We start from the raw sequence: 12,254 nt of genomic DNA, 5'->3' as shown, positions 1-12,254 counted from the left end.
ATCATATATTAAGGATCTTTGATATATCATGCATATTATAGCATTTTTTACAAATGGTAAAGAATACATTCTATTAAGAAAATATACCCAAAATGCACTCATACGCCAAACTTACAATCAAATGTACATTATGCCTAGCCACTTACAAACACATTCATATTAGATAAATTTATAAATAAAATTTGTGTTTACTTATTTAAATTTCAAAATAGATTTTATTTATTTATTTATTTTAAAGTTCCATCCTAATATTATTGAGAAAATACACATCAAAGAAAATTTTACCAAAAAAAAAACTATATACAAAAAACATAATTCGTTATAGGTTTGCTTTTCTAGAGGTACAAACAAAAAATATAAACTGAAAGAAAAATTACAAAAAATGTTTTAATCTTGAAATATCTCACATGTAAGTTTTGTACATTTCTTCATATGAAATGGCCAATCAATAATTTTTTGACAATTTCAAAGCATATAAAAGTAAAAATAAATTATCTTGATAACAATCACTAATCCAACATATATAAAGGTGAATGGAAAATAAATTTCATTATCATGTTTGATTTTTTCTAATTGATTTTTTAAAACAATACATAAATTATTATTCACCTCAGCATTTGGAATAAAATATTATTCTTACTTTACCTAAGATGAAGCTAATAAAAACATATATTATATAGAAAACTAATGTCACATTCAAAAAGCAACAATATATACCTTAAAAAACTCAATCTATATACATTTGTTTTATGGTTTAATACATTTTCTGATTTATTAATTCTAAATTCATTAAATTGTTTTTAAAATACACAAAATCAATAAATATTACAGAAAAACTATTTTTGGCCTATTAATTGACCGAAAATAATATCTAAAAGCATTTTCCGCTCGTAGCGCGGCCAAAAACTCTAGTATTGGTAAGAGTTAATAATATATCTATACTATTAAAGAAAAATCTTTATTAGAATTCTGCCATTGATTTTTAGAGTTATTTTCAAATCCATGTTACTACCATTTTCAGTTAAAATTTTAATCTCAAATGGCCATAAATTATGGTCTTAATCATATTGCAACATTTATTCTCCCACATACGCATCTTTTATTCGAGTTGGTATCAACATGATTTTGGAAAGATTTTACCTACTTCCATAGGTAGAGAGAAATTGAATATCAGATCTCTTATAAATATATGTTCTATCCTATAGATTTTTCACAACTAAAGGGAGTGATTGGTAATGTCTGCAGAAGCCGTGGCAACTTTTTTAATTTCTAAAGCCATTTTTTAAAGCAATTATGTTTTTATTTCAGAAGCTGTAGACGGACTTTTAATTTCTACAGCCATTTTTAAAAGTAATCATGCTTTTATTTTTTAAATTGAATCTAAAGCCAAAACATTAAAATATGAAATATGTTAGCTTTAGAAAGCATTTTCTTTAGATCTCTGGTTGCGCGGATTTTCCTGGATGAGAATATGTGATTATTTTGTGGATCATGAGAGCTCAACTTAATTCACAATTTTTTTGGGCTTCACCGTGTAATATAACTGGCTGATATCGAAGCCTAATTTAATTTCCTTTCAAAACCACTTTAATTAGTATGTTTTATGTAATTATATGTGTCAAAAATGTGATGTAGTTCTATAACACCAAACGAACATCAAACATACAGTATAGATAAGAAATACTGAATTTTGTATTTTTGTTTTGCTAATTATGTTAAAAATCTGAACATCAAACATATTATATGTTTATTCTAAATTTATTGATAAGAAAATTTATCCTATTTAGCTAAATTTGAGTCTTGCATCAATTCCAAGTTCAGCTTTACAAACACTATTTAATATATTTAGCAAAACAAAAAAAATCTATAATTAACATCTGTCCATTTTACAAAACACTAAATACTAAAGTTTCAAATGATCTTATATCTAATCAAAACAAAAAACTTTATGCAATATTTATAGAAATAAATATCGAAAACATCTAGTGAAGTGTTTTTAAAACCGGACCGACCAGATGGTTGAACCCGGTTCGACTATGAACTGGTTATATAGTCGGGTTTGGTCTAATAACTGGTTCGACCACGGATCGGTCACATAGCCGGATTGGATCTCAGAATTATTAAACTGATAAAAACTATCAAACATCTATAAAAACATAAAACTAGTTTATATTTATAATATTTTATGTTTTAAATTCATTTTTATTTTAACTATGTATCATATTTACTACCATTACTTTTAAATTTATACACTAAAATATATTAGACGAGATTATTGAACCAGGTTTGACCCGGTCAAACCATATTGAACCGTGACTCAAAAACTATCCGGTTCATCTTCCGTTCTGGTTTAAAAAATACTGAGTGAATGATATTAAAACTCTAAACATCCACCTAGGGGTGGACATTTTATCCGATACCTGAACCCGTATCCGGACCGATCCGAAAACCCAAACCGAAATCCGAACCGAAGTAGCAAGATACCCGAATGGGTATTGAATTAGAAGAGATTGGATATCCAAACCCGAACGGATAATATCCAAACCCGAATGGATATCTGAAGATAACCAAACATATGTATTACTAACCCTATATTTGTAGTGTATATCTTTCATTTTATTTTAAAATATTTATATTGATATTACACATACTTTAAGTTCGTATAATATGCATATAATTACAGAGGAAATGATTTGCTACTCAATTAAAATGCATGTCAATTTTTTTTGTTTCAAGAATTAACAAAAGTTACATCCGAAATTTTAAAACAATAACCAAATTAGAGTCTTTTTATTTTTTAAAATTTTATGTCCAAATCTATTAATCATTCAATCTATTAAAAAATAAAAAATCAGTTAAGTGAAATTTATATTTTTAAATACAAGAAACTTGAAAAATGAAATTTTAATTTTTTTCTTTCAAAATCTAAATATCCGAACCCGATCCGAAACAACCGAATCCGAACTAAAAATACCCGTACTCGACCCGAAATACAGAAATACTCGAACGGGTTCTACACATCTATACCAAAATATCTGAAATACCCGAACGGGTATCCGAAAGCCCACCCTTACACCTTTGGAAACATTTTCTCGATTACTAATTAGTCCTTTAGAAGTTGAATGTGTCAAACGCTAGAATAAAAGAAAGCAAAATAATCGGAACAAGGATAATTTTGAAGGACATGCATACATTTAGAGAAAACACGATGAAGTTCCAACATATATACCAGTAACCCTATATTTCTAGTTTATATCTTTCATTTTATTTAAAATATTTATATTGATACTACACATACTTTAAGTTCACATAATATGCATATCATCACAGAGGAAATGATTTACTACTCAATTAAAATGCATGTCAATTTTTTTGTTTCAGGAATTAACAAAAGTTACATCCGAAATTTTAAGACAATAACCAAATTAGTTTCTTTTTAGTTTTAAAATGTTATGTCCAAATCTATTAATCATTCAATTTATTAAAAAAAAATGAGTTAAGTGAAAGTTATATCTTTAAATACAAGAAACTTGAAAAATGAAATTTTTTTTTTTCTTTCAAAATCTAAATATCCGAACCCGATCCGAAATAACCGAATCCGAACTAAAAATACCCGTACCCGACCTGAAGTATAGAAATACTCGAACGGATTCTACACCTCTATACCAAAATATCCGAAAATCCGAAATACCCGACCCGAACCCGAACAGGTATGCGAACGCCCGTCCCTACATCCACTTTTTTTTTTTTTGACAGTAAACCGTCCCTACATCCACCTTTGGAAACATTTTCTCGATTACTAATTAGTCCTTTAGAAGTTGAATATGTCAAACGCTAGAATAAAAGAAAGCAAAATAATCGGAACAAGGATGATTTTGAAGGACATGCATACATTTAGAGAAAACATGAGGAAGTTCCAAAAATATCCCGTGCTATTTTTGGAAGCGCAACAGAAGTCTCATCTCTATATAACCATGTTTCCATCGTTCGATTTTCTTTTAGCCCGCTGCTCTAGAGTTCACTATCATGCTTTAGGAATTTCCATTTTTTTCATTTTGGAAAAAAAACAAAAAAACAAAAACAAAAACAGTCTGTTACTATTCGTTTTTATTACTTCATTCCCACGATAGTGGAAAAACAAAACTTATTCTATAATGTCACGTTTAGTATACTTAGTCTTCTTGCTAGCAGTGGCAAAAGCTAGCAGGAACACTTTACAGCAAAAGACTGAAGTCGACGCAGGAAAGCCCAAGTTAGCAGGTATCATAGTAAAAGCTAGCTGGAAGACTTTACCCCAAAATACTAAAGTCGACGCAAAAAAAGAGTCTAAGTTAGAAGGTATCATATACATATTAATACATACATACGGTCTACACCATTTCATCCATATTTTTCTTTCTAAGCTTACTGTGAATTTATAAAAGGTATAATATGTAGGAGTTATAACAGTATTTTTTTCTAGAGAATAAGCTTTTAAATATCTGATTTAATGTATGTAGAATAATAATTGATTTGTCGCAGAAAATTGTTTTTTATACTTTACTAGTTAGGTTCAGATTATATACTTCAGTTACAATGCTCCGTTTTTTTAATGCAAGGCCTACTTTAAGATAATTTAAGTGATTTTAAAAAATAAAAGTGTTTAAATTATCTGTTCACCTGGACTATGATTGTAAAATTGATACGAAATTCCGTTTTGTTTAAATTTCGAAGATTTAAACGCATTCAACGTTAGTGATTAATTAATAGATTATAAAAGTATACATATATTGTTTAATAGTAATATATATTATATATTTTTGATGAAAAAGTCACAATAAAGCTACCAAGGAATGTAACCATTCCGGGAGTCATAGCATTTGGGGATTCAATAGTGGATAGTGGAAACAATAACAATCTCCGTACAATATTGAAATGTAACTTCCCTCCGTACGGTCAAGATTTTCAGGGTAAATTTGCTACCGGAAGATTTACTGATGGAAGAGTTCCATCTGATTTCGTGGGTTAGTATAGTCTCATCTCTTTTTATTTTTAGAGAAAAGTCTCATCTCATTTTAATTCTCTATTAGTTTCCTTTTTTTAACTCTGATGTGTGGCAGCCGAAAGGTTAGGAATAGCTAAAACAATACCAGCATACTTAGATCCTGCGCTGAAAGGCAAGGATCTTCTAAAGGGTATAAATTTTGCTTCGGGTGGTTCTGGTTACGATCCTTTGACAGCTAAAATAGTGGTACTTAGTTAAACTAAAGTTTTTGTTTCGATAATTTGTATATTTTGGACTTTTACAACTTTTCATTCATTTTGTTTATTTTCGCAATGTTTCAGAGAGTGGTATCCTTAGAGGATCAATTAAAATATTTTCAAGAGTATAAAGAAAAAATAAAAGCAATAGTTGGGGAGGAGAAAGCTAAATTTATGGTGGAAAACAGCCTTTATCTCGTCGTTGCCAGCAGTAATGATTTAGCTCATACCTATATCGCACGTTCTCTCAGCTATATAACAGCACTGAATATCCTGATTATTTGGCTGATATGTCTTCTAAATTTGTGAAAGTAAGTCTAACATATAATTTGTTTAGCTCCTTATGTAGCTACTTTTTCTTTAAAATTTCATAATTTAGGTATAAAAAATAGTCATACTTCATGTTTACGACTTTTCCCTTTTATTTTTTTAATGCACAAATTCTTCTATGAGTATATCTTTTTGTTTTATTTATTTTATTAAAATAGAAGTAGAAAGAGAAAAAGACAAAAATAGCACTAAATCAAGTTTATGATCCCAAACTAGCACTCAAGGTCAAAAGTCACAAAAATAGCACTTAATGTTTTATCAAAAGTCACAAACTTAGGATTTAGAGTTAAAGGGTGGGGTTTAGGATTTAGAGTTTAGGGTTTAGGGTTTAGATTTTAGGGTTTAGGGTTTAGGGTTTAGGGTTTAGGTTTAAAGTTTAGGGTTTAGAGTTTAGAGTTTAGGGTTTATGGTTTAGGGTTTAGGGTTTAGGGTTTAGAGTTTAGGGTTTAGGGTTTAGAGTTTAGAAATGAAGTTTTGGGATAAGATTTCAAATTTTGAAAAATAAAAAAATTAAAATTTTCAAAGGATAAACTTAGAAAGGTGCTATTTTGGTCATTTTAGTTTTTGAGTGCTATTTTTGTGATATAAACTTAGAAAGGTGCTATTTTGGAGATTTGCCAAGTACAAATATAAATTTATTCTTAAAATTATAAATTATTTACAAGTCAATGCCACTGAAAAACTACATAGTTCTAATTTTTAACATTTATTGTCTTTTTGTCAATTAAAGCAACCATAAAACATACAAAAATTGAGTTTTAAACTAATTAATGTTAAAATATAAATTTAAATAACTAATTAATAAACATTACAAAAAATATTAATGTTATATTGATTTAGGTAACCAACAATAAAACTACTTTGATATATAAATGATATATTATTAATAACTAATTAATAAACATGACAAAAATAACCATAAAGCAATATTAAAGTATCCATTTACTAAATTTAGAGCAATATTGTTTTAAATTTATGCAATTATATTTCTAATTATTTATTATTAATGATAAAAATCCAAATAAAAGGATCATTTATATAATACATAAATAAAATATAAATTGATATGTAAATATATTATTTACGTATATTTTCATATAAATAATAGCGCAATATAAATCCAGTATGATAAATGTTGAAAATCATCAAATTTTAAATAGCATATAAACCAATTTTATCATACATTAAAATTTTATCCATTAAAAAAATAGATTTGTGCAACGGTTCATAGTTTAAAAATATGAGTGATACAATTGACGATTTAAAAAGAAAAATTACGTAATTATATATTACCATTTATACAAAATAAATATTTATTTATAAGAAAATTAAAAGCAACCATCAGTGTTGGATGCGCGGATCAAGTTATAATTTATTTTTAAAACTACATTTAACCAATCCTCGATCAGTTTATCATTACATTTATAATTAATCATTTAAAGCAACATTTGACCAAACCATTTGAGATTGATAAGCAATGTTTATATCATGATATAGAAGCTATATGGACTTGGAGCCCGAAGAATTGCAATATTTAGTGCAGTTCCGGTTGGATGTTTACCATCACGCAGAACTCTTAATGGAGTAAAGAGAAAATGCTCGGAAAACCTAAACAAGATGGCTCTTCAGTTCAATGCAAAACTATCGCCAGGATTGGTGGCTTTACGAAAAAAGTCGCCGGGGAGTAAAATTGTATTTGTTGACGTATATGACATTCTTCATAACATGATTGAAAATCCTAAAAAATATGGTATGTATATCAAACACTGCATCTTTTCTCACAATTTATTTTTACTTTATTTATTTTGGTAATATTGCTTGTGGAAGATATCAAATGTGATTTCCTATAAAATATGAAAGACAAAATGGTTAACATTCAAGTTTCTTGCGTAATATGTAGAAATTGCACATATTTATATACGGTTCTAGATCCGTAAGTTCAAAAAATCTTCCAAACTTGAAAAAAAAAAAAAAAAATCTGTTAAAAGTATATAGATAATTTGGGTAAAACAGAACAAGAGCGTGGATCTCACGATCGCTCTCAAATCTCTTTCTAGCTTCACTTTCGTCTCTTCGGCTTGAGGAGGTCTTCTCCGCTCTAGGTCTCCGGCTTCGAGTCGGACAGTGAGATGTTCTCCACTCCTTTTTTCTTTTTCTTTTTGGAATCTGGTCATTACCATTGGAAAACTCGCGTTGTTTCTGATGGTACATGGAAACGTTTCTCTTTTTCATTTCCCAGCTCCGTTAAGGTCGCTGGTGAGGCGGACCTCCATGACAGCTCTGGATCCTGGTGACTCGTCGGAATTGATGGTGGTTTCCCTCTACCTGAGGACTATGGAGGCTCGCTAGAGACTGTACAAGTTAGTTTTTGGGATCTAGGTTTTTGATAATTGGCGGTTTTGGGGTGCCCTGGCGACATCGAATCTACCAATGAGGATGGCGGTTCCTCGGGGTTAGCATCCTCTTTGTCGTGGGTTTCCCCTCGACTAGATTGAAGCTGGGCGGCACGCTATTGTGGAGATCTACTGACGACGGAGACACAAACAGAAGGAAACATTGGGTTAAAGAGTCGGTTCTTCTTCGTGATACCGACATTGTTGGCCGCATGACTCCTCCGATGGCGGCACACTGACTATTAACTGGGTCTGGATCCACCGGTCAGCTTTGGACACATTGACCGTCGAGAAAGACCCTAGACATTTAAGTGGATGTTGCTTGTGTCCATTAGAGTTTGGAGCCTTGGGCTTCATCGGACTTGCTCCGGTATGGTCACGAGTGGTCTTTTCCTCATTTTTTTATCCTCCTTTCAAGATTTAATTTTTGTAGTCTCTTACTTAATCTTTGTTTATCTCACGGTGGATGTTTCTTCTGGTACCGGAAAACTTTATATTATCCGATATGGGCTTGGGTTTCTTCCTTTTATGGGCATTAATAATCTTAGGTTATTTTAGAAAAAGATCTTTTACAGTCCCACCTTCATTAGGAAGACCTATTAGTTGGAGTGTACGTATGCAAGACATATATGGGCTTTATCTGATATCCCTAATCCTCAAAATGGGTTTCATCAGGCGATATATGTTAATATCAGCAATCTTTTGGAATTTAAGAAGATGAGAAATGGGATAGTGGACTCGACGCGTCAGTGGCCATGGATTTTATGGTGTATATAGAAGTCAAGGAATCACCTCCTGTTTGAGGGCACAAACTTCACCCCAAGGAAGGTCATAGACAAGGCTAAAACTGATGAGAGGGAGTGAAGATTGGCACAGGAGATGGAGGAAGAAGCTCAGAGTGCAGAGCCTGAGAAACGGCCAAAATCACTTAAAAAGTGGTTTCCCCCGCCTTAGGAGTGGTTGATGTGTAATATTGCATATGATTGGAACAAAGAGGGATCGATGATGGGAGCGGCCTGGTATTGAGGAATGACAGAGGGGTGGTTATTTGCCATAGTAGAAGGGCCTTCTCAAATATCACTTCCAAGGATGGAGCAAAACTCCAAGTTATCTTATGGGCAGTTGAGAGTATGCGAAGCATGAGATACTACAAAGTGATGTTTGCAAGAGAATTTGGAGATCTTTTTGGCGCAGTGAATAGGCCGGATGCATGGCCCTCTTTATTGTTTCAGGTGAGAGAAATAGAGAGTGAAGCAATTGGAATGAGAGAGGCACGCTGGGTGGTGGTCTCTAGAGGACAAAATAGAGGTGCAACTTTCATAGCTCAAAGTGTTAACAAAGGATTGATGCAATCTTATGTTGCTAGAAGTCATCCGGAGTGGTTGTTTGAGGTATTTGTCAATGAAAGTCGTGGCCTCTAATTTTTTTGGTGGGTATAGGCTAGGTGCCTCTCTTTTGGGCGCTCCCTGCAATTTGTTGCAGGTGATGATAGGAGATAGCTGTGGTTGTTGCTATCAGGTTGTAATTCTGGAACTGTTAGTTGAATGAATCAATGAATGTTCAGGTGAAAAAAAAAGAAAGGAAGACCTATTAGTCGAGTGACTTCGTTCCTCGGGACCGGGTCCGAGCTTCCCAAGCTCTATGCTGTTGGGGAAAATGTTTTTTTTTGTCCACTGTCTTTCATTAGTATGAAAGGCCCAATGGGCAGTACACATTAAAATTGGTATCGATACATAGATGGAACCCAATAAAGCAAAATTAATAAAGCCCATTAAAAGAAATTTTCATATACAAGAAATTTTAAAATAACACATAATCTAAATCTTTTTACTACCATTTAATACCCCATTTATATTAATTTTATCATTATTATTGGAGTGTTATTATGAAAGTTTTTTATTTGTTTTTTTTTAATTTTTTAATTTGTTTTTTTTTTGATAACCTTAGTGATCCTAAATGCTTTCTAGACCCAATGACTAATCACCAAGAGGTCCATAGAAATCCGGTTTTTTTTGCCAGTTAAAACGTCCATGAAAGTAAAATTTAGATTAGCTATATTTTGGGTTTGAAAAAGTACGTGTATTAAATTGTAGTAAAAATAAGTTGGTGTATTAGTATAAAGTTTTATTTAATAGTCAGTATATTGAAATAACAATTTACTGGTGTATTTCTGGATACAAAAAATTGTATATTAAAATGGCAATACTATAGTTAATTAAATTATATTGAAATTTTTCCTACTTTCACCACTTAATATATATATGTAATTAAAAGTATATTTGATTTTTTGACGATAATGAAAACCTAGGTATATTTTATGTTTGAGTGATCCAAAAATGTGGATATGTTTTATATAGATCCATGAATTTTCTAATCGGATCCGTTTTTCTAACATCTAATATCTTTAGAGCAAACTAGATTGGATTTCAAATATTCTGTTGGAAATTATTTACTATCCACCAACTACGATTTAAATTATATCTTATTATAGGATTTGAAGTGGCAAACAGAGGGTGCGGAACAGGACTATTTGAAGTCTTAATACTGTGCAACAAAATCAATCCTTTTACATGCAAAAATGCATCTTCGCATGTTTTCTGGGACAGTTACCATCCAACTGAAAAAGCTTACCAAGTAATTGTTGATAAGTTGTTAGGCATATACATTCCGCAACTAGTTTAACTATAGTCATTTTGTAATATACTGTACTAGATATCTGTCTAGCACACTGCGGAAATATAAGAAACAAAAATAATGTTTTTGATAATATGTAAAATTTTGTTTGAAACAATATTTTTAGCAGTTTTTTAAGAGAGTTCACACATATAAAGAAAATATGATTTAGAACTTAAATAGAAAAACTTAAATAGAAAAATTGATGGAGTCAACTCTTTAATCTGAATTTGGCACATATCGGAAGTAGGCACAAATTCGATGTTGAATTATTTGAAAGATGTTTACTAAGAGGTCAATTATTACAATAGAAAAGAGTAAGTACTCGTAAAAGCTATGATCTCTCGGAAAGAACGATAAAGCTATGTAAACTTAGTTCTTGTGCCGACCTCAGTGAATGTTCATCCTGAAAATGTTCTCGTTGGGGAAGTATCATGTGATGTCAAAGTTGACCAATACAAACCAGATCACCGAACTTGGGCACCCTTCGGGTTTGACTCGCTTAAGTTTTTGAGTGGCTTCAATTATCTAATTTATCCTTGACTTATCGTTTCTGAGTCATGCAACCCATTTTCATTTTGTTTCTATTGTTGGCCATTGTACATTGACCTCTTTGAAGAATCATCTTATCGTAATGTTAACTATATCATTCATAACTTTCCCTAAGAAAGCGTAAACGAAAGAAAAATGTGAAATTTCCCTCATTTCTCCACCCTAGCGGATCATAGCACATATCATCTCGTAGGATAGAAATACGAAAGTATGTTACGTTTACATATTTCCATATTTCCAAATGTTAAATTGTTGTTGGAGCGATAGTATTAACATAATGCATTTTTGTGGTATTATGGATTTCACGTCTGTGTGTTCCATGAACTTTTGCTGCATTCTGACCCATAGTTGATGTAGTAGTTGTGTATCTTTTAATTCGGGTCCTTTGTTATATGTATATCCACTTCTTCGTGAGTTTATTTTTCTACTTTCTGGTTTCAAATGGATGCTTTAGCTAGGTTCTTTTGTAGGTTTCTGTTTTCTTTTGCGACAAAACCTTCATCTCTTCCTAGTTGATGATCAAAAGTGATGCTTGATGGAGAAAATCCTGAAATGTACAAGGGTTTTATAGTGCAACCCAATTGATGAACTTTGCTACGTACCAAAGCGAGTTCTGCAAAGTATCAATGGCTGCTTTGTCACTTTAGTCATCGACTCTTGAAATCACCGTTTCAGATCTCATCATTAAGTTTCGTAAAGACTATGTGGGTCCTTGTGATAATATTAGAGTAGATTATGAAAAGTATAGTTGGTTTGATGTAAACCAATATCTAATCGAGTAAACCGGTTCATTATGTATGTATATAAACAGAGCAATTACTCTGTAACTGAATAACATAATCATTTTTTTTATCTTTCATCGTCTTCTTCGATTACTCTAACATGGTACCAGAGCCAGGTTCCGTTAGATCAAGTTCTTTTCCGATTCACAAATGGTTACTTTTCGCCGATCTACTCGCCGTGGAACTCACGTTTCTACTCCGGTGACAAAGACGACAAATCCAGCTCGACGGACAGTTCAACGACCTATTCCGGTGTCTTATGTTCCTGATTCATCTATTCCGG

At 31.6% G+C, this 12,254-nt stretch overlaps 1 protein-coding gene across 1 annotated transcript; it reads left to right on the top strand.

Moving 5' to 3' along the window:
- The first annotated feature begins 3,987 nt into the window (after positions 1-3,987).
- Positions 3,988-11,507, top strand: LOC106416597 (GDSL esterase/lipase At5g42170). The gene is given in 7 exon segments (XM_022696315.2): positions 3,988-4,260; positions 4,812-5,003; positions 5,100-5,230; positions 5,326-5,484; positions 5,487-5,552; positions 7,069-7,321; positions 10,456-11,507. Coding segments are annotated over 7 exon segments (1,098 nt in total). The 5' UTR covers positions 3,988-4,154; the 3' UTR covers positions 10,647-11,507.
- The last annotated feature ends 747 nt before the right edge of the window (positions 11,508-12,254 follow it).

The sequence above is a fragment of the Brassica napus genome, chromosome C2 (genome assembly GCF_020379485.1).
Source record: "Brassica napus cultivar Da-Ae chromosome C2, Da-Ae, whole genome shotgun sequence".
Lineage (NCBI taxonomy): Eukaryota > Viridiplantae > Streptophyta > Magnoliopsida > Brassicales > Brassicaceae > Brassica > Brassica napus.
The sequence above is the reverse complement of the archived record's forward strand: the minus strand, read 5'-3'. Positions and strand labels throughout refer to the sequence as shown.